The sequence below is a fragment of the Pygoscelis adeliae genome, unplaced genomic scaffold, assembly GCF_000699105.1.
Source record: "Pygoscelis adeliae isolate BGI_AS28 unplaced genomic scaffold, ASM69910v1 Scaffold67, whole genome shotgun sequence".
NCBI lineage: Eukaryota > Metazoa > Chordata > Aves > Sphenisciformes > Spheniscidae > Pygoscelis > Pygoscelis adeliae.
In genome coordinates, this window is record NW_008825271.1 from 5,604,945 (window position 1) to 5,628,928 (window position 23,984).

A 23,984-nucleotide genomic window follows, 5' to 3' on the forward strand; every position below is an offset into this window, starting at 1 on the left:
CAGAGAGACAGTTCCTGAGAAAGAGGGTTGAGGCATTTTGTCATGTGCCTACATTGTGGTTGGACATCACTTGGTGGATCAGCGCTTCAGTTTTTGGCAGGTCTGTATGTAGCACATAAATTTTTTAAGTTTGTTTAATTGGGTCATCAACCTATCCCTTCAGTGCACCAATGCAACAACTTAATGCCTGAATAAAAGACTGTGGAAAAAATGAGAGATACCGATCATCTCCCAGGTCATTACTTGGAAGCCCCCATTTTCCTGAAGTGTTTATTTGCATTGGTGTGGCAGCAAGCAAAATTGAGTGTTAGTGAGCTGGAGGAGAGCTGTAGTGCCAGGAGCGCTGTTTGTCGTATTAACAATGATGGAAGAACAGCTTGTGCTTAGGGGCACTTCCTAGTTCATTTACATGCATTAAAGCTTTATTTAAAGATCTGTATCCTAGGATCTGATGAAAACATCGAGGACATTATACTAAAATACACTTTATTAACTACCAAAATATTTTCCCTCCATCATCAATAAACAAATTAACAGGATTTACAGATACGTGTACATTTTTATAAATTAATGTACATACATTCATACTTCTCAGCTCTATTTTTTCTACATTTGCATCATGCTGTAACATGTCCAAGTTTTTACAATGCAAAATCAGACAAAGCTCCCAAAATTTTCTTACAAAAGTTAAACACACAGTTGTAGCAACTGTGTTTCCGTGTCTAGGGATCTTCAGCATCTTTTTCTAATTGAAAAGTTGTGAATTTACGTGAGTGTTGAGTATATCACTCCTCTGAAAGACGTCACCAACATCTTTCCACTTCGACCTTCTGTCAGAAATTTCCTATCCAGTCATCTAGAGGCTTAAAGCGAGTAAGGATGCAGTTTAGGCACAGGCACATGACAAACCCTTTTCCAGCTCTGCCACTACCTCTACCATCCTTTCCATTTGCATCCCTCAACTATAAGCCTGCCAGCGCAGGGACCCGCCTTACTTGCTTTAGCTGGACACTGCAAAAAAAAGATCCAGACAATTTGTTTCACACAGGCTGTATGCTTTGCCTCAGACTCTCCCGATCTGATCATGACAGCCATACAGCAAACTCTGCTGTCTGCTACATATTTCATCTTCCCATGATATTACAGCTATAGTTTCTTCCCACACTAAACCTGAATGCAAGGCTGCAAGTGCTAGAAGCCTAGCAGACAGATGCTGCACATCACTGCTCCAGCCTAAATGCCTGAATTCATTCCATTTTTCTTCCCCCATAAAACTTTGGTGGGTTAATTTTGAGTTGGCAGGTCTGCTGCATTCTGCTTGTGCTGTAGTTCTGCTACCTCTCTCCCGCTGGTACCCATAATTTTACCCTACCTCTTAGATTGCCCACTGAAGCTGCTCTTCTCAACTTCTTGAAAGTTTCTGTGGGCAGCAGATTCTGCTTTCTCTTTGGATATCAGTACTATCATTGTGATACCACTACTGCTGGAAGAAACACCTGACCTGCCATGAGGTAACAGCCAGAGCCAGACCCAGAGTTTATGAAAGCCCTGTATTCAGTTGTCTGCAATATCTGTGCTAGAGTCTGGCTTAAGCCAGGTAGTAATCTGGATTTGCTGGATCTCTCCAAAAATCCTAACATGCAGGATTTCCTAACTGGGAACTTCTGTGGTAATGCAATGTACTGCAACACTGCAGTGCAGGAAGCTCAGCGTGGGTAATACTACGAAGAGAGCCTACAAGAAAACCCACCAATGGCCTAGGAACACAGCCAGACATGAGGGACTCTGCAAGAGCAGACTCCAGGCCTCAGGGTGCTTCTGAAAGCTCCAGCCAGCACTCCACCGCCTCTCTCCTGCCCTCTCCCCTTCTTGACCAATGTCGTCCTCCGCCCAAATGAAAAACAATGAGCCTAGCATGAACCTGTACGAATGCTGCCCTATCCGGAATTTCAGCATTTAAGTGATGACTCTCCGCACAAATTGAGTCTCATGGAAGGGGCAAAAAGGTCACTATTGTCATCAAGGTCCACTGGAAGACATCAAGTGTGCATTACCTGCAGACTGCACATAATCAAAGGATGGGTGTCATAAAGGTCCCTAGCTTCTCTATAAATTCTTTAGTGGAACAAAAACTGTTCCAGCCACAACATTTCTGGGTGAGCAGCCCACTGACAGAAGGCTAGAAACAAATTAAAGAATAAAAGCCAGGTCCAGTACAATTATCTTTTGAGGAAGAACTAGAAGCAAGAGGCAGGACAAGCAGAGACCTGCTAAAAAATCCCAATACACAACAGGGCTACCATGAACAAGGTTCATGCAAGGCAACTGGAAGTCGAGACATGCAGTGTAAAATACCAGGCAATACACTCAAACCCGATCCTGCAATAAAGATACTTCATAATCTAGAAGAAGCCATATCAAATCTGCAACCACTCCTCACAATGGATCAAATCTGATCTGTCAGATGATTTCTCTGTACACAAATCCAGCAAAACTACCAGTGAAACGTCATCATTATTCCCAAGATTAGCAAATACTTCTTGACGCTGTCAATAGATCGCATGCAACAGAAATACTGTACATCTTACAAGCCTTCCTCTACACTTGAAGTTAGGTTAATGATGGTAACTACACCACTACCTACTGTTCTAACAACTATATCTTATCTTTTTGCTTTCTAGCACCCGCTTCTGCCTGTCATAAACTTTGCAAAAGGTCTGAATTAGGAATTCACAGAACTAGAGTTGATAGTAACAATAATGAACAGGACCATATTCAACAATGAGACAGAATAGATATCCTTCCGATTTCACTTTTACATACATACCAGCAATAAATTTCACCTGTACAGCATTCTGGTAATAGAAACAATTACGGCCAAGACAAATGCCTCTAAATCCTCAGTAGCTCTCACTAAAACATGAAAAAACAAGTAAGAAACATCAGGAAACTAAAGAAATTCACCTGGTTGCCAGTTCTGTGGTTTTTCTTTTCTGAGGAGATGCCCCAGCGTTGCATGAAATACAGAATTAATGAGTATCTCAGTAAGTTATGAACAGCATAGGACTCGAGACAAAAAGGCAAGTCTACTTCTCAAAAGCTCCTTTGACTTCCCAAGGAGGCTGTCAGTCTAAACAGGAGCAAGATCCTCATTTGAGAAAATACACCTATAATTTAAAGACTAGGGGTTTTTTACTTCTTGGTTGGTGATGTTGTTTTTGTTTTGTTTTTTTTTAAGAATACACACTTGAGGAGGAAATCTGATCTGGAGTGATTATTAAAATTGAAATAAAAAAATATAAACATAAGTAACAGCTTGAGTTTAGACAGTAGGCAAACAAGAGATCTGAAGATCTCTAAAGATATGTAGTCTTGCCATTGTTTCCAAAATAGTGAGGCAAATAGCCATGAAAAAACAGAAGAAATTTTAATAATTTACTACAGCAACTAGCTCATTAGCAATGATGAAAACGTGTTTGGGAAGGATTTTCTTGATCATGTAAAAACAACCACAGAAGTCTTTAAAATAAGTTCCAAAAGAATTTGTCTAAGGTTGCCTCATAAGAGTACCACTCTTCTACCCTTGCAGTTTTTATGTACGATTTGGTGTGAACTGCAAAACATGCCTCTAAAACTGCTGTTTCTTGTAGGAAGCAGGAAATCTATGGAATGTATATGAAGACCTGACATGGATTTAACAGCTACAGTCCTACTTAGTCCTAGATCATTTTACATTATATGGATTCCAGTTTAATTCTCTTGTAACATCACATGGCTGATGTTTTTTGGCCCCATGAAGCCCTGTTTCTGCTTGATGCAGTTTTAATTTAAAAGCTATTTTTATATTTCATAACATAACATAATCTAAGAATTGTATTGAAATCTCTGTAGCTTGTCTCTTCATGTATGAAAATGACATCCCCCTACCATACTGCTTAGCCTTTTGTCTTCTTTCTATCACAAGAGAGCCAACATCTCCTTGCCCATCAACCTGTGCCCCCAAAGCATTTCTTTCAGACTTCACTCTCCAGCAGCATGGCCTAGTAACTTAAAAATAACCATTCTGCTACTTATTGGGTGAAAAAAGTGCCAAGGTCCAGCCTTATGTATCCTGAATATACACTTTCACCAAAAAGGAACAAAGTAACACAGGATTTGGCAAAACTAAGTTAAATGTGGAATTACAAAAATTAGTACATTTTCTAAAGCAATGGAAAGGGACAACTGATCTATTTAAACTCCAAAGAGAAAATAAACCAAAAAGAAAGGATGCAACATCTATCATGGATTTCGTGAAAATCAGCTGTTATTGAAATAATGACTAGTCATTGTCAGAACTTTGTGGATCATCTTTTCTCATAGAAGGCAGTAGACTCCTCAGTAATTTCTTGAATATGTGACTTTGCCAGGTGGACTCCAGGGAGAAGGCACTTCATCCCCATGGACAGCCTGCAACTTCTTTTGCTTCTTCTCAAGCTGCTCTCTCTTCTCTTTCTTTTCCTGAGAATAAAAAAATGTGTCAAAAAAACCCAAACCAAAAACAAAAACAAAAGAAAAAACTAAACAAAAAAACCCAACTCCACCAACAGAAAAGTTACAATTATTGTTATACCTTTCTTGTGCAAAATGGAAAGTTAACATGCCATAGAGATTTGCCTTTTGGAGCTTAGCGCATCCCTTTTAGGGATTCAGTCACACACACTGCACAACACAACCCAAGAGGCTGCACATTTGACATCATTTACGATTAAGGCGACTGTCTGAAGGATGGGCTGGTTTTGTGCACTATCTAAACAAAAAGTCCGACAGAAGGCCTAGTGGATTAGGTACTGTATTTGTCTTGTATGTAGTCAGTCTCATCTTAATTACTTCTTTTCTTTAAGAGGGTACCTAAATCACAATGCTAAATATGTTATTCTCATTAAATGAGAACATTGATGCATCTTTGTAACTTTCTGTACTTATTAAATCACACTTGCCATGTACTAGAACAAACTGGGAATTAAATAGTTTAATTATAAACAAATATCTATCTAACTTATATTATAAACACTGCAAGGTTCTGATGACATTTTCTATTGTTGCAGACAGCAATGGGCAGTTAGGACGATGAAGGACGGATAAACAAGACACTTGTAATATTCTTTTTGTGCCTCATTAAGTAATGATTTTCAAGAGACCTGTCAATCAAATAATAATTTGCAATTATTTATTATTATTTTTTATTTTTTATATTTTTCTGTTCTATATAAAATAAGCATTCTTCCTTGCAAAGATGACTGCCATTTCACCATTGTGAGGACCAGCATCTAGGGGTGCATCTGCATTAGCAATTTAGTACACTGGAGAGTTCTTTATGGGTGCAAATTTTCCTTGTATCATACTTGCAGGTTTATGGTGCACGCTTGAGCACACCACTTACTGACTTAAAGTAGCTTCTCTCTTGGTGGAACCAAGGTTGACATTATGACCAGAGCATCACTTACAGTGCCCCACCTGACAGGTGGATGAAAGGTCCTTGAGCAGCTGGCTTTCCCGGCACATGAACAGTGCATTCACTCCTAGGACCAAGAACTGGCATACACATCATCGGTAGTAAAGATGCAATGTGGATATGCAGGCTTAAAACCACCATCAATGGTGCCAAATCCAACCTTAGTCCTTTCCTCTTTTGCAGCCTATCAGCCAGTATTTTGAAGCACCATAAAAGTTTCATATTTTCACACGTATGAACTGCATTGCAGTGGAAGTACTGCTCCTTGAAGATAACTCATGATCCTATCCCTCTGAGGGACACTGTATATCCTCACATTCCCAAGATCCTAGCAGTGTCTGCCTGTTATTCATAAGTGAGAAGAGAAATAGTGAGGTAACTGTGGCTCAAGGAGTAGACTGGTAAATGGGGGTAGAAGTGTTATTGTAAAAAAGGGACATTTTACACAAAGGGATGTTTTACACATATGCAGCAGTCAAACTGTACTAATGCTAGCTATACATGTAATATGTACAAAAATTAAAAAAATCGTAACATGCACTGAAACATCAAACCTATCAATATGATTTTAATCTGTGCCCTTTATTTGTTAACATAAACCTGAAGATCCAATTCAGTTAGGAATGTCTGGTCTGGCTAAATAAACACACAATTATTTCATGTTGTTAGTAGTAAAGCTGATTAAAAGCAAGGCAAGGTTTGCATGGAGAAGTAATGCTCTTTACTAAAATAAGTGATACAAAAGTTCATCACAGTAAAATAAAAATTATTATCTCTCCATACAAACTGTATCTTTCTGGATTACATGGAGTGATCGAGACAAACTAGGCTTGTAGCACTGTAAGATTCTGCCTCTGTCATCCTACACTTTTGCCTTCTTTCCTCTTCCATAGAGATCTTCCTTGGATGGACACAACTAGTGGCTTTGGATCTTTAGAACAAGTTCAAGATATTTTTTTCAGGGATTCTTAAGGGGAACTGGTTAGTACCCTAAGGGGTGAGGAGTCTGCATTATCAATGAAATTTTTCAAAAAAGACGACAAGATATGTGCAAGCAGTACAGATGAGCTTGGGAAGAATGTGCTCCATAAAACGGAACACATGTATGATTCATGTTCCTGTTTTGGAGTATTTGCACATATCCAGCCAATTTATTTTTACAAAAATTTAATCACGTTCTACAAATCTTAGAATCTGAATCTGTATTTGACATTCAAAGACACATCAGGACAGGTAATTGAAAACTCATTAAAAATAGGACTTACTCTAGCCGTATTAGCAATTATTTGAGAAATCACGTGTTAAAGAAGTGTGCATATTTTATGTTTATAAAGCGCTCTTTACTGAATATATGTTGCACAACAGACTCATGTATGAAATACCCACCCAGCAAGGGAATGAAAGTTGCTTTGGATTTTTTAATCATGTCTCAGTTTTGAATGTTTGGGTTTGAAGATCCAATTTTCATGAATGAATCCCAGTGCCAAGGAAAGAATCTTGAGTTAATTTAACCGGTTTTTAAAAGACTAAATTTGACATTTAAGACTTACTGGCTTCTTCCCTGCCTTCAACACACACAAAGCTTTTTATGTTCTAGTCCTAACCACAGTTCACATTCTCACAAGGCAATACTGATATAAATCTTCCCTAAAATAATAAACAGGATGTTATTTGCACTAACAGAAGAAGAGTAACAGAAATACTGAAAGATTAAAACAATAACTGTAGCTTGTCATACACTAGATCAACTCGATTGTATGGCTCGATTTCTCTGTGGAAGTTTCCTACTCAATAGCCTAGTAAGATGAATACATTTTTCACTTACAAAATTCTGGGAAGATCACATTCTTTAGCAGCATGACTACCACATAATAATTGAATTTTAGATAGTATAGAAGCCTTACTGTTATTCCTCTTAAATATTGTAACAGCCTTATTTTTAACATATTGCAATGCCAGGAGATTAAAATTCCAATATAGAAAGTATTTTCAGGTAGATCTTATTACACCATATGAAATGAATAACCCACGCCAGCTGTTTCTAACCCAGAAAAGCAACAAATCCAGGAGACTCATCCAGTACATAATTTCCTGATTTTTTAAACAGCTGTAGAATGCCAAAAATAGGTGTTAAGCATGCTCAACCTCAAGGCAAAAATTCAAACTTCTTCTAGGGCATTTAACCTTGTTATGCTGATCTTCGAGATTATTTGAGAGCAGCCTTACTTCTCATCAACTCATACCAGGTTAATGTTTACCACATAAAATGGAGAACATAACACATCTAGGATACTCGCTTTTCTCTACAGAAAACAGGTATCAAGATTACTACCTCAAAAATAACGGAAACTAAACTGTTCCATCATTATAAACTTTCTACATGATTCTTCTCCACGTTCTACTCCTCAGACTAGGTGCTTGTGAATGACAAGTGTCAGATACTGGTAGTATGTATTAAGTAAAAAATGACCATTTATCAAGCAAAACATCTAGATTAGCTTGAAGAGTACTTGGTGAGTAGCAAGAGGCAAATACTATGAAAGAAACAAAAAAATCAGAAGCTTAAATTTCCTCAGCAATACTAAAGTATCTCACAGCTCAAGATTATCCTTCTTTATGTTAGTATTTTACAAGTGTTAATAGGCATTTCAGGGCATTTATGTTCATGTTTAAAAATTAATCGTCTCTATGCACTTATGTTATCAAATGTTCACACAATGACCTCTAAAAGTATAAGTAACAGAATTTCCATAAAAGCAGAACGTTTCTTATATTTTAGAAGAACTACAACGAGCTTTTTATGTCTGTTTTAGCCATGCATTATGGTCAACACCTGGTTCAGCTGAGGATGAATTTACACATTTATTTCCATTGAATGTTAATGAAAACGTATTAGAATACTTCCCACTATATTACTCCTATTTTATCTCCCTTCAAACAAAAATCCTCTTATTTGAAATAATACACTTAAAAGACTTCCACAATTCTGCCCTCTCAGATTTGATGCCTGTTTATCTACCTGTAGGCGGATATCATCTTAGTTCCCTTCTAATACATTGATAACTTTACAGGTGTTTCTCTCCAGCAGTTCACTGAAGGTGTGTATTTTCTCTTTTAGTATACAAAGTGAGATAATATTCTGTCCAAACATGATGACAGAGCCATTGCCCGATATGCTTTCCCAAATAAAGGTGTGTTAGCTTCAAAAAACAATACAATTTCAGAATGTAAAAGTGTGAAGACTGGGCATGAGACACATCAGTCAACACTTGCACATAGACACTGAAAATCAGGTAATTTTAGAGGTACCTCTGCCAACCAGTTCAGTATGTATCACATCCTCCAACACCTGCTTATTTTTCCAACTGCTCCTCTCATGTAGGCACATGTACATCCATTTAGATCTGGTCATTCCTCCAACTACTAAAATTTATATTAATAATCCCACTGAAGTGAAGTGATGACCTCAGGAATTTATACACAATTTGAGCAGGGGAGCCTGTGCTAGGCAGCATATTTAATTCCCGAAAAAAGGGATCTTTTTTTTACCTTCATACAGCGTCCAAGACAGCAAGGAAGTCAAATGTACAATGAGAGGTAACATTCATGCTTTGGTACAACTACGCTAATTGAGGATAGTCTTAGTAAGCAGAGCATACCGAGACAGAGCGTTAGCTACTACTCAAAGCACAGTACTTTCTTCCTTGGGAACTGGGAATATTGACTAAGCAAGAAATAATCTAAGATTGGACATTAATCATTTGACAAAAACTGAGTTGGAAATCATTTGACAAAGGGGACCAGAGAAAACACTTCTTACCAATGACTACAGAAATCAGAGGTATTCCAACAGGGGACCAAGTCAAATAAGATCTTAAAAGACTTAAACCCAAGACTGAAAAGTTTTGAAATCAGAGAGAAGGGAAAACATGCAGGCTTTTGCTGTTTTACATAACTGCATATTTCTGAGTTAGCCAAGTAAAGGATGATTGTCCTTTTAAAATCTGTCCCACACTCGCACATCTGCCTGCCTCAGTTCTCATCTATCCTCCCCCCCCCCCAAAAAAAGAAAATAGAAAGCACATTCGAGACTCTGGAAAAGATCTTTTTAAGCTATTGACAGTACAAATGAATCTCTGTAAGGACCTTAAGCCAGCTGAGTTGCAAGATCCCATTGTTATAAATGGCAACAGAGACCATATGTACAGGACGCATGCCAGAAATCACAAGGAAGAGAGGCAACAGGAGAAACACTCTCAAACTAAGAAAACCTTAAAAGTCAGTATGATGAATGACTGTGTCACAGGGTAAGGATGAAAAAACGCAGGTTTTTCTTTAACTAGCAAGTCACACATCTTTAAGAAAACAATATATGCTAAGAATATTAGTGATCTCTCTTCTAGTTTGTCTTTCTGTAGGAAGGAAAAAAAAATCTGCCTTATTCTTGGGACTAGAGTACTAGATTAGTTTACTGCTTAACAGCTGTGACTAAAGTATGCTGTTGTAGGAAAAATGTAATTGGGAGCATCAGAGTATACCCTTTCTAGTAAATGGAAATAATCTCAAACCTCATTACAAGTGCTTTTATCAATTTTAAGATATCCAAGTCTCCACTTTAAATGCTTCCTTGAATGTATATGCACTCACTGTTGCAGCTGGTGATGCTGCTTGGCTTTGCAGGTTTTGTGCTGTGGTGAGTTGGCCCTTCAGAGATGGTTGCTCCTGACATGGAATGTCAAAAAATGAAGACTAACTATGAAATTCAAAACTCTATGACATGTAGGTAGGGAGAATATATTTTCCATGTATGCTAAATAACAAGTCCACTGTATTTTATCATTTTGCTCAAGAATTTTGGGGGACTAACTATGTAATGCTGCCATCATCTGGCCTTCCTCATAACAGCATGAAAACACGAGTATTGCCATACAAAAGTGTTCACACTCATTACTACATTAATCTTTTTGGTTTTGACAAAGTAAAAAAAAAAAAAAAATACCAGCCATCTTTCATATTCCTCCATAGCCTTTTTATTTTTTTCTTCCTTCTTTGCCTGTTGTATTTCTTGCTTTCTTCTCTCTAGGATTTTTTCTGCTTTCTTCTGTTTCATATATTCTCCCTTTTTTTCATTCCTGTATATTGAGAGGGAAGAACAGGAGATCATCATGTAACAGACTAAATGCTGCATCTGTAACTGATTAACTAAATTGAGTCAAAAGAGATATTTTACGCATTTAATAAAAGATCGAGAATATATATTCAAAATCTTCAAAGTCCATCTTTATATATTGTATCACCAAGGTATAAATGAACCTACTATTCCATCTGTTACAGCATCACCTTTTCTGTACCACTTTCTCCCTTATTTGGCATCATATAAAAATTACATTCAAAAATTCTGTGGGTAATAGTAAGTTGCACATGGTCTGTGAAAACTCTTGGCTTGTAAAACTAACAAAGAATTTCTCCAGCAGGCACGTCTCATTTGCTTCTGAATACATCCACATTCATACATTGTATTCCACAAAACTTAAGATAAAGATTTACCTTTCTTCCTATGGTTTAGTAATGAAGCATGAGACTAATCACATAAGGCATTATACTATTCAATGAATCTTACTTCTCAGTTGCAGTGCCTCTGCCTGGGCTTAGTCAGTAGCCTTTTGGGAGGAAAGCATTTAAAGTTACTAAACTGAAAGAAGCTGTACAGCTTGTTCTCATTGTTACACTTGTTCTCCATTGGGACTGAAGAGCCTGATCCCAAGCATGCCATTGTCTCCCAATTAAAAGCACATCAAGCACTCACAGAAGACCTATTGCATGTATAAGCAAAGATTTGGGAAACTATATTCCAAAACCCAGTGGAGTAGTACCATTTTTCAACTGCTGACATGCTGTCTCTCTTCTTCTCTGCAACCAGTTCCTCTTCTTTCTTCTTCCTGATTCTTTCAGATTGTTTTTCCTTTCTGCTTTGCTCTCTTAAATACTCTGCTTTTCTTGCTTTCCATTTTTCGAATGCCTAAAGAAAACCAGAGATTCATTAGAAATCTTACCCCTCACCTTTTTGTCAATGCTCCACTTGCTTATACTGTATTATTATTTTTTGTAATTTCTACACATTCCAATTTTGGAATATTTGTTTGTGGCATTGCTCAGAAGTGGGTATCACTATACCTAAAAAGAATAAATTATTTTTTCCAGTAAGTAATAGTTCATTGCCAATGTATTTATATGGAGTTTATTTCACGTGCAGTTAATAGAATCCAAATATGGAAAAATGCCTGTTTGTGTGCCAATGTAAACATTACATACTTCCAACAGAACAGAATCTAATATGAGCTCTCCTCAAATATTAACCATGTTTAGATTTTAGAATCTAGTTCATTTCCATCTCTTGCTGGATAAATCAAAATAATTCTCAACAATCTCCTGAACCATATCTGATACACATTTATGTACATATTTCGCATCACCTTCTGTGCTGCTTCTGTTTTCTCCTCATTCTGTTCTGCTGCGTTCTTTGTCTTAAGTTCCTCAAGCTTCTTTTTTTCACTTAACTTCTTTGCTTCTCTTCCTTTCTTTTTTTTCCAGGCTTCAAAAGATGCAATTGCTTCCTGTCTTTTAACGGCTTCTTTCTAGATTGAAAATAACAGTCTTACATTTAAGTACACTTAAATATAAAACTATAATTGAAATAGTATGCTTTAAACTAATTGTCAAATGTAGGACTAGATGGAGCAATAAAGAAATGGAAATCGATTTGCAGACAACATTCCAAGTAATACTCAAAATTAAATTTGAACTATCTAGAGCGGTTTTTTTCCTATGCTCATTTTTAATTTAACTTAATCGAATGAGACAAACTACTCCTGCAAACTATGTGTAGAAGAATATGAAATACATGTTAAATGCTTAGAAGCGAAAAATATTAAATACTTAAAAGCCAGATCTAAGAATTGTGTACGGTACTATTCAAAATACAGTCCTCTGTAGATAAGCATCTCGACGTAGGGAGCAAACTAGCTTTCTAACAGATGACAAATTAAAACTTAACACTGAAGGGTTGAGCATCCCAAGGTCTTTGTAAACAAACCTGAAAATTAATCTAAGAAGTACACTTTTAACATACCTTACGTAAATGCGTAGGGAAGCATCAGCCACACACCCTTTACAGCAACCCTAACAAGTGGGACGTGACATTTACTGTTTCAACTCACCTCACGCTATTTTGAGAAAACCAGACACCTTAGTATAGCAGTGATGTAATTAGGCAGAAAGCACAGGTAAGCATACTTCAAAGAATTATAGTTTGTCAACTGCTTTTTAAACAAGACTGTAAACAAACCTTTTCAGTATCGTTCCTTAGATTTTCAGCTTTCTTCTTTTCAATTCTCTTTAATTCCAGTAGAAAGACCCTTTTCTTTTCCAACCAATTCTGTAAGAACCAGTAGAAGACTTTTATACTTTTAAAGTCTTTTTAAGGCATAACTAAAAAAATTATGTTAAAACAACCAAATATTATTAGAGCAGCACCAATATAATAACCACCAAAATTACTCTTAATTCTTCCATGTGCTACTTAAATAACCACCCCATGCGGAAGACTAAGGTTCTAAAATCATAGTTACAAAATACGAAAAAGCTTAAAGATCTTTAAAACAAAAAAATCTTTAAAAAAACACCAATAAAATGTAAGCATTAAAAAAGTGAAAAAGAAGAATGGAATAAAGATTCTATCACTTGGTATATAGGAATATTATTTACATTTATTGTCCCTCTTGAAAATACCTATAATTAAAGAGAATAAAATCCAACTGGGAAGAGTGAGACTTCAGGCACCCATAAAGTGTTACCAGCCATTTGCAGAATCAGGCTTAAATTTTCAAGGTTTAATTATATACTTGGTATGCTGCTTAGAGATACAAGTGTTGTAAGTGAAGCCTATTTTACCTTTAAAAATTATGGAGACAATATAAATATGGATTTGAGGTTCTAAATTTTGTTCTAGAACCATAACAAGTATTAAAAACACATACCAATATGAACAGCATCTGTTAATGAAATGTTAATGATTTTTCTCACACAGATTAGTAGCAAAAATCTGTTGGAACCCACAAACTAATCGTTATGAAATTCTACACAGAATCCACAGATTACCCTTCTGGAGAGAATATTAGACTTGTTTCCACTTTTCCTGAATGCTAACTGAATAGAACATACCAGGAAAAGGAACTTTAAACTACACACTTACTTACGTTAAGGAAGAAGTAGAAATAAAGGAAAATATTGTATGTGTCTGAAAATAGTCTGACACAATAAATTATGAACCACGGTATATCCCTCTCATCTAGCTTTTTAGTTCATAATTTGATGAAAAGGCATAGCCAACAGAATAAAAGGATTATTACACCTGTAAGCACATGCAAGGAATATACTCAGAAATCTTGATTTCAAGAAGATAAGAGGTGTTGACTCCTATAACAGGACCTTTATATGCGTAGTTTTGTTGGTTGTTTTGTTCATTTTTTGTTTGTTTTTAGGATCTACCTGGAAAACAGCTGCTCGTAAACTATCTGCTTTGTCAAATTTTGTACTGTTTTTCTGCACACGTTTATCCTCCAACACCTTTAATGTTCCCAGATATTGAGATGAAATAGGTGCAGCTGATGGAACAGCTTTTGCCTTTTTCTTTAAGTGCGCAGAAGACAGAGACCTATAAAAATACCAAGACACAAACATATTAATGATTTTTCCCTTTATTGTAGCTGATACCAAGTAGTGTTCCTTTTACTTCAGCGTATACCAAAAGTTACTGTGATTCCATTTTTACATGCACTTGGCTGGGGATTGGGGAAAAGGAAAGGAGGAAGAAGCCCATTTTCTTCTGAGGGCTTTACTATTGCCAAAACAAGCCACTACTCAACATATTCAGCCCCAGACAGTGTACAAATTCCTTATACTTTCATCTACAAAACAACTTAAAACATGTAAAGACATCACAGACTGGATTCATTGGTGGATCCAGTAGCACACACTCATCATAGACACTGGCAAAAGACCTGGAGTCTGATCATACATAACCCTGAGCAAGGGTTATAATGACACGCCACATTTACTAAACTGTTTTCTACGGACAGTCAGAGGTTGTCAGCAGTGAAGACGATGCTGAAAGAAAATGAGAGTGAAGCAGCATTGTCAGGGTATTTACATGCATCATACACTCTACAGACTGTGAATCATAGCCTCTTTCTCTTACCTGTCAGATAAAGAAGCTTTTGGGTTTTTTAGAACTCTCTCCATTGTTTCATCTAGTTTCTAAGAAACACAGAGGAAAAGTAAAATTATAGAGTCTCTCAAGCAACAGAACTAGATCAGGACAAAACAGGTTTTTACAAGCTAACAAGGATGTTGGGAGTTGGACTCGATGATCCTGATGGGTGCCTTCCAACTCGAGATATTCTATGACTCTGTGATGTTAGAAAAATATGCAAGAAAGCTACTCTAATATAGAAAGGGTACAATACAGGGTAAGAAAGTAAAAAAAAAAAAACAAAAACCCAACCAACCAACCAAACTTTCAGAATGCCTGTATCTTTTTGGCCTGACACCTAGAAATGTTTCTTTATATTATGTAAAAATATAGTCTATAGTTTAGAAATACAAAGGAATAAAAAGAACCCAGCTAGGCAGTGGGCTTCCCTGTTATTATATCAACACTGTTTTAACTGTTTTTAATATTTAGCTTTAACAGTTACATATATCTACATATTTTCTTTCTTATGATAAAGCATAAAGTGCTTTGCATCTTATCCATTATTCAAGTCACACCATGGATTCCATCCTCTGCTAACATACACTGCTCATTCCAATTCAGCTAACCTCACCAATAGAGATTTGACATTTTCACTTGGATAAGGGTATTTCATTAAGATTGGAAAACACACATTTCAATACCTTTATCCGGTTTAAATGATTTGTGTAAAAGGTATTCCCTACATCTTCCGTAAAACTATACGGAATTTGGAAGAGCCCCAGCTCTAGAAGCCAGAGATAAATTGTCAGCTTTACAGAGTTCTACACATTTAAGGTACCAACAGTAACTATACAAAACTTTTCACTGTGTTTCTGGGACACTGTTCTGAACAATGGTAAAAACGCATGAGTAATACCTTGGCAGAGTCCTTTGAAGTGTTCTTTGCCTCCCCATGCTCAGACTGATCATTCACTGATACCTCCTGTACTGTATCAGTTACTATTTGCCCTTCCACTATTTTCACCATTTCATCTGAACTGTCATCTGTTGACTTCTCTAATTTCTTTGTTTTCCCATATACTGTGGTCATCATTACTTCTGTCACAGAAGGAGATTTTCTGCCGTTGTCCTCCAGCTTCAAGTCACTGGTGCTGATCTTCTTCTGATCTTGATCTAATAGGAGAAAAAGGATTGAGAGGACACATTAACAAGAATTTCATTGTTTCTCAGTATTGTTATTTCTGTACTAAAAACATCTGTTTATGAAATATATTACTAAATTTGATATAACATAATGTATTTTCTGTATACTTTCTCCTAAGAACTATATGGACTAATAAGAAGAGTATTCACTTGTATTGTATTTAAATGTAAGACTGGAGTAGCAACTGAAGTTTTAACAAATGTTATAGAATGTGTGAGCATGACAAAGGCAAAACCTCCCGTCTGCCTCACCACCCAAACATGGTTCTCGTGCAGAAACCAAAAGCAAGAGCCATTGCAATCAGAGCAAGAGCTCTTCTGACATCTAGCAAACTACTAATGAAGTCTGTACAACAATTTGGGTAACAAAAACTATTTTCATTGTGTGGTGTTTTTCAGGGCTGTGGGGACACACAAGGAAATAACGGAAAGATTCTGCGGTGAGGATTTAAACAAACATGACCTCAATTTAAACGCATGCCTAAGTGGTGAAATTGTCATTTATGAAACACTTTATTAATAATACTTAAAAAACATTTTTAACAGATCTGAACTGCCATTAATGCAGTGATCTCAATTTGTAAAACAATTCAGACAGAAACCAAAAAAGGCCATGGTAAATTCCAAATTACAGTCTTCCACAACTTTCTGATGGAATTCTTAAAAGAAATACAAGTTGTGGATGAGAGATTAACTCCAAGTTACCTGAAGAAAGGAATATCAGTGCTGACAATCTAAGAAATTTAACCTAGATTTACAAAGATGAAGGTAAATTCTAGGTGAGAAGGTGAATTCTGAATTTATATGAACCATTTTCTATCCTGTGTTGATATGTAAACTTTCATATTTTACTTTACACTTACGAGATAGTACAACTGTATATAAACCACAGGCATCGGAAACTGTACAACTCTAAGCTGCAGCACTTAGTGCACAGGACACCGGAGACAGCCGATTTACGTCTGGCTATGCACACTTTGTAGCATGAACTTCACAGAACTTCACGTGCAAGTCAGCTTGGCTCTGTTTGCAAATTGGATACAAAATACTAACCTTCCCATGGTTAGCTGAAAAATGCTACATAAAACCTGTAAGTATTATTATTGTAGTTCCTTTCTTGGCAGTTCAAGCTATACAAGTTTGATCAGTCTGCTTGGAATTCTTACACTTGCACACTTCAGCATCATATTTAAACAATCTTTTCCAATCCCTTTTCCTCCGCTTTTGTTGAAGACTCCGTATCATTGTTGTTTCTATGTCCTTCTTTGTCCTGACACCACCACCTTTATAATTTTCTTCATCTTATGCTGTCCCTGCACTTGGAGAATCTACCCATTCCAGTACACTGATGCTCATATCCTTTTCCCCATACAAACTCTCCTTAGACATTGTTTCATTAATGATGCTTAAAAGCATCAAGCTATACCAAACAGATTTTCTAATCCAAGGTATCAGCAAAATATAAAAAAGAACTGAAATGAAACACAGATTAAGCATATTTGTTATTTACTACTCAGTACATTGCCTGAGTTTTCAACTTTTGTTCACCTTTCCGTACTAAATTCTTCAAGCCAGGTCCTATCTTTTACCTCATTAGGCTGCAGCATATGGACATTACATAGGCCATACAGACAGCATTTTTCTTGCTGCATCTGGCAGTCTACGTTACCTACCTGTTACAGTCCTGCACACAGCAAATTACCCCCCAGCATGATTCCCTTAGCAAATTAAAAAAGGTGTCTAACAGCCTATTCCAGAGTTTTTCAACCTGGGGTCCATGGATTTTTGGTAACCAGTCTGAAAAAGTGGACTAAGAAAGGTAAGTTCAATGGATACTGCTGAGAAGCCCACAGATTTGATATTTCTTAAAGGGTCTGCAAATTCCCTAAGAACTGTTAAGGATTCACAAATCCAAAAAAAACAGAAAAGTGCTACTTAGTTTGTATTACCTTTTGTGGAAAAGGTGCAGGAAGAAGTGAAAGATTTGCCCTAGTCATGTTGACTGCATAAGAGGAAGTGAAATTAAAATTATTTCTTTTAAGTCTCAAAGATGCTTAGACAATGATGCATACACTTGACATTAGTCAAAGTAGAAAAACTAAATTCTCAAACTTTAATCTCTTCCTCTCCATTCCTGGGATGCCTTTAAGGCCAAATTTCTCAATACCTGGGATGATACTTGGACATAACCACAAGAATGAGGCTGGGCCACTCTCAAAAACAGAACAGGAGGAGACACAAGGGCATGAGAAAGATACTAAAGGAGAGTAGAAAGGAAATTAAGAATGCCACTGAGTTTTAAGATTACTTATATTGGACCATTAGATATTACTAAGGTATAAATGGTAACATTCATCAGGTTGTATGTATCTAAGTTCTACCTTTTGCAGGTGGTGCTTCTCCACACATCAGTAAATTGGAGTCTCCAGATTTTTCATTGTGGGAAGTAAAATTAACAGAAAATGGTGGTGAAGTACTTTCTAGCCATGGACCCTTAGATCAGAAAGTGACAAGTAAACAAGTGAGCAATTAATAACAAATCAGAATAATTTAACTTGACTTTATAATACTTCGACAGAATGCTTGTTCAGAACTCTCTAGGAGAAGTATAATTCTTGTTTTACATTTGGAGAAATAAAACTAATCAGCAAATAAAGCTGCAAATGATCACAAAATCCCATTTCTACTTAGAAAGAAAAAGAATGATGTTCTCTTATCTGCCCCTCATCATAAGAATGCTACTGGCAAAGACATTTTTTCCCACTCCTATTTTTGTCCTATTTTTCTCCCAGAAAATTTTGTCAGCTAAATAAAAAGTTAGTTTCAAAAGTTTCCAATGTAGATGGTAAAAAAAAAAAACCAAACCAAAAAACACCCCAACACATATACTCTCTTACTTCAGGACCAGGGCTTTCGGCAAGCAATTTTTTCTTGGGTGTGGCTTGGGCATTCAGAGTAGTTAGGGATGATGGTGCTGAAAACGAAGACAATCCATTTCTAGAAGTTATTTTTCCTTCTGACCTATTAAGTTCATTGTCTTCCACAGGACCACTTTTTCTCAACATACTTCTTGGTTGAGGTAATGGTTTATAACAGCCATCTAATGAAAGAATGCTGATATTCTCAGCTGAAAATAAGTATTATAGTTTCATTTATGCCTAGTTAAAGACATTTTAGTCTGCAACACTATTTTATCAAGTTAGATTGAACTAACTATTTTCAATTACATGAGCTATTTAAATAATAGCACAGCTTTCTTAATACAGTGAGGCCACATACAGACAGCTACATAAAGAGTTACAGCCACTTTTTCAGAAAGTTTACTGAAAGTTTTAAAGCTTCTAATATAACCTCTAAATAGACAATTGATTATCTCTGTGTATATATTGAAACTACATTCAAGAGCTCATCTGCAATTAGAGAGACAGCGTTTTCATAAATATAGAAGAGAGCACATGTCTAATACAGCACTGTTGTAAGAAAACACTTCTTGATATTCTGCTTGTCCCTTTATCTACTAGAGAAAATACAGAGGGAAGACTGCTTCTCTCCACACGGTGCAGAACAGAATAACCTCGGGTAGGAGGAGACATCATGAGAAATGCAGTTGAAGAGGAGGGCTTTCAGTATATTTCTAGCTTCTTCCGTGATGTCTCCGTTCCTTCCCTAAGGCAGCCACCGGGCAGCAGAACCACCACGCAACGGTTTCTTACAGATTCCTATCCTCTGGCTCCTCACCTTCCTCCTTTTTAGTAATTCTATCTTCTTCATGTTTTCTTCCCCCTGCCCTGCCACCAACAAGATCAAGCCACTCAATGGCTTTCTACCTGCCTTTTTCTTTACGTATGCCAGTCCACATAGAAATGCGTATCTAATGCACATTGCCATGGAAGCATTTCTTATTAACTCCTAGTTCATACAAATCTATCGCAGGAAATGGGAGAATCACCATGCCTATCCAGCACACTCAGCTGCGTGAAGTCTAATCATACAATTACTGTGACATTTAGAGAGCTAAGAGGTCACAACAATATTCCTGCAAGTGCACTGACAGTTTTTCCATGCACCAAATCACAAGAAAAATCAAAGGAGCAGAAAAAGCTCATTAATCTCTGGATAGTCATCTCCTCTGTTGGACAGAGATCAATTTATCTACTATAAGAAAGCTTACAATGGTTGACTACGGAGGACAATATGCTAATACCACTATACTACTTAGATTCACATGAAGAAAAGGAGTACTTCAACTCTTTTCTACCAGTCTAAAACTACACAAGCATACTGGCCATGAAAGAGATGCATCTGCAGTGCCCAGCTGCACACTGAAATATCTAGCACTTTGGTGCCATCACGTGGGAAGAAAAAGAGGACCTGATATCACCAATCATGCTCTACCAATTTCAAAGTTGTAATATTCCATCACAGGTAATGACCAGCCATAAATTTCTCGCAACATCAAACAGGACAAATTCTTCTCATATTAGGAAGTAGATAAAAAAATATGAAGTCTTTTGACATTTTAAATTTGTAAAAGCACATATAGTCAATCAGCAGAATTCCAAGTTCTGCTTTGCATATTAAAAATGAATTAGCTAGTCTTATAATGAAACACTGAAGTTCTTTTTTCACGTTTGACTATACCTCCAAAGTGGCTCAGTATCTTCAAAGTAAAAGATCATTTGAAGTTTTAACTTTGTGATGATGAGAAGTCTACCATTCATAAATGTTTTGGTTACAGCTCATTTTATGACATTCTATTACCTTACAGTACCATGATGTCTCAGCATCACGACTGCAATGTTATTATTTGCGACCACTGTGGTCCAACTTCACTGGTCACAGAGAAGGGATGCCTAATTAAGGACCTTTCCATTAAAGGGTGCATGGATGCTGTGGACACTGTGTGAATATGGCTTTCTGTACTATGCACACACAGAGGAAGCAACTCTGTCGCCCTCCCACGCGTTCCATGGACATGCACTGATGGAGAGCTGGACTTTAAGTACCCAAACAGCTATTTTTCATCTCCTGAAAGGAAAAGGCAAATAGGAACCTTCTGCTACTTGGTCCACACTGGTTCAGTTTACCCCCTGGCAGCTGGAGGTTATCAAAACATGTGTTTTTTAGAAGAATATTGAATAAATTCCCTGCAAGCCAAAGCCACTGATACTTAACACAGAAAATAACCCAAATTACAACATTTCAAAATATTGTAATATGGCTAAGCAACAACATTCAAATGCTTTCTTTTCACCTGATGCTGAAGCATTTCTTGTTTTGTGCACCCGTGGCTTTGGTATTGGTTTGTTTTCCTCTTGATTTCTTTTTTTCTGTGGTTCACAAATAGGCAAGTCATTATCGCGGTCACTTTCAGTATTATCACATGGTACTTCTTCAGCAGCTGAACACTCTTCATTATCTTTTCTGTCATCACCCTCATTTTGATTTTCCAAACATTCTTCTTCGCCATCTTTTCTGTCATCCTGTATGTTTTCACTTTCTAAGAGCATTAGTCGCTGAAGCTTCTTTTCATGAAAGGATAAAGTCAAGTCATCAGCAGCTTCATTTTCCAAATCTGCTGCTTTTTGTGAAGCATCATCACCTGAGAGAGAACTCTCAACAGTGACTGATTTCTTAGTGTTTTCAGCACCTGAATTACTTTCATTAAGTTCTTCCCCAATACCTGAAAATAGCACATTATCAACTTCCATTTGAGACAAGTGGAAAAAAATGGGACACAGAAACTCTATCTTCTATAATTTAAAAGTATTTTTCATATAATACTCTCCTGCCTTAAGTCTCTGAGCATTTCTCTTTCTGCACCTGTGATCTCTGCAAAGCCACCAAACTAGATCCCTATTCTACTTCCTTTCCTGTCATTTGTTTCCATGGACGCCATCCAAAGAAAATTCTTCAAATATTCACTGGTTAATTCTTATCTGTCATGCAATTTAAATTTCTTCTAAAAAACTATGTTTCCAATGCCATAAGAAGTGGTAGCAAGTCAACAACAACAAAGCTAGGCACATCTGGTTACCAGAATCTATCCTCCCCTTCTATGCTCTTCACTTTTGTCCCATCTGAAATCCACTAGAAGCTACTCAAAGGGGTATCTGCTCCAGTGCTAAGGTTCACATTTTTAACAAAAATATTTTTATCTTCTTGTAGCCTGTTATTTCTAACTGACTTGATTTCAGAGTTTAAATTCTCAAGGAAGATGACAAAAGAACGTCATGATAGTTGAGTAACATTTTTAATGCAGGAGGAGCTTTTTTCTAAATCTTGTCAGCAAAGGGAAATCAAAGCATCCCATGACCTTTTAAAAGATGTTTCAGATGGGAATAAAAAGCAGGGCACAGAGGAATTCCTTTTAAAAATACATTATGATATTTAAGATTCATGTTTCCCTTAACATGCAGCACCGTATCAGGAGGAAGAAGAGCCATTCGGCCAATCTCGTTAGGCGAAACACAAACATTACCAAATATCAAATGCATCCTGGCCCAAGAAAAACAGCCAGATCAAACCTGTTCCTGGTTCGTGTACACTGCCAGGCAAGCATGCTCTGCAGTGTGTCCTGCAGCCCTTATTCACCGATTGTCCAGACTGGGAAAACAGCAAGACAACAACACGGCTTTCTCTCTGCCCGTGTCCACTTCCATTCACAGTACTGTGCGCTACTGTCTCATCCAGGTGTAGAGTAAGTAATACAGCTAAGGAGGAAAACTGGGCATCACAACTGTAGGAAAGAGCACAGACTCCGTCTGGTCTAGCAGGTTGGCACCACCGCTGATTTCACTGGGAATTCTACTCCTAATTTGGAAGAGGAAGACTAAGTGATTTAGAAGTTGTTAAAATATGAAATCTTGGAACATTGAATCATATTGACTCACAAAGATTCTCTGTGATCTAGCAGTGACTTAAGAAAGGGAAGAACACGAGGAAAAATATTTAATTCTGTCTTACCATTTAACATGCCATCTTCGTCACTCTCAAAGTCATCTGAGTATTCAGCTGTTTGCTCTCTTGCTGCATGAGCAGAAATTGCTTCTTGTAGTGCATCCTAAAATGGTTTCACAAAAAACTTTTACACAGAAGGGAAGATTCACTTCATCAAGTTCAGCACTAATTACCCCCTCCCACACTGAAAATGATTGTGAAGGATAAGTAAAATCCAGTGTTTTCATTCTATCATCTTTCCCCCAATTTTACTGTGTTTAAAAAAACCTGCCGTGTATTAATTTCTATTTCTTCTTCCTAAGAAACATATCTTGCAGATCCCTCTTCCATTTTTGACAATAATGACATTGTATCATCACATGACACTTTTTCCCCCTTTCATATGTTTCGATTGGCAAGAGTACAACAAAAAGGTCTGTACAGCCACGCGTGATAGGGAAGGTAAGCAGGGACTACCTCTTCGCTGACTGCTGCAGTACAAGAACCTGAAGCAGGTGGCAGGTCCACAACAATGGAAGAACTTCACGCAAGCCACCGCTCGTATTTTGGACTCTCTGCTGCACGACATCACGGACACACCATGTTTACATGGGTTCTGAAAGCAACTGGCCTTACTTACAGGTTAAAAGTACATTACGAAATGCAGCAGTATCTCCAGATTGGAAGGCCCTGAGCCACAAACCACTGAAGGCTTGAGGGAAGGTTGCTTGACACCGGTCTTGCGCTCTTCCCGAGGCACCTGCCGTTGGCCACTGCTGGCCCTTTAGCCAGAGCCATTTTTGCAGGACTATCGGGAACAGAGAAGTCAGGCTGTTCACGTCTTAGAGCGACTGTTTCCCAGGTTTTGCACGGGGAGCAGCTTCTAGTGTCCACGCAGAAGGAAACCTGCTTCCCAGTTTTCATTTTGATAGCAAATCGGCTTTTTTGTGTGTGTTGTCTTTAACAGCAAATTACTGTATTCGCGGTCGCAGAAACCTGTTCGCAGAGAAGCGCCACCGACGCCGTTTCCCGGCCCCACCGGCAGCTCTCCCCGCCCGCGGCCTGCCGCCGCCCCCGCTCACCTGCAACGCGCTG

General features: G+C 37.4%; 1 protein-coding gene across 1 annotated transcript in view; it reads right to left on the reverse strand.

The window, feature by feature from the left end:
* Positions 1-4,377: 4,377 nt before the first annotated feature.
* MAP9 (microtubule-associated protein 9) overlaps positions 4,378-23,984 on the reverse strand; it is a 21,821-nt gene continuing 2,214 nt past the window's right edge. Inside the window, exons 3-13 of the mRNA XM_009329846.1 lie at positions 23,865-23,971; positions 22,917-23,013; positions 21,205-21,633; positions 15,664-15,920; positions 14,751-14,809; positions 14,042-14,207; positions 12,840-12,929; positions 11,968-12,129; positions 11,368-11,513; positions 10,494-10,626; positions 4,378-4,500 (exon numbers count right to left, since the gene is read on the reverse strand). Coding sequence (XP_009328121.1) covers positions 4,378-4,500; positions 10,494-10,626; positions 11,368-11,513; positions 11,968-12,129; positions 12,840-12,929; positions 14,042-14,207; positions 14,751-14,809; positions 15,664-15,920; positions 21,205-21,633; positions 22,917-23,013; positions 23,865-23,971 — 1,769 coding nt within the window. The remainder of the gene's footprint in view (positions 4,501-10,493; positions 10,627-11,367; positions 11,514-11,967; positions 12,130-12,839; positions 12,930-14,041; positions 14,208-14,750; positions 14,810-15,663; positions 15,921-21,204; positions 21,634-22,916; positions 23,014-23,864; positions 23,972-23,984) is intronic.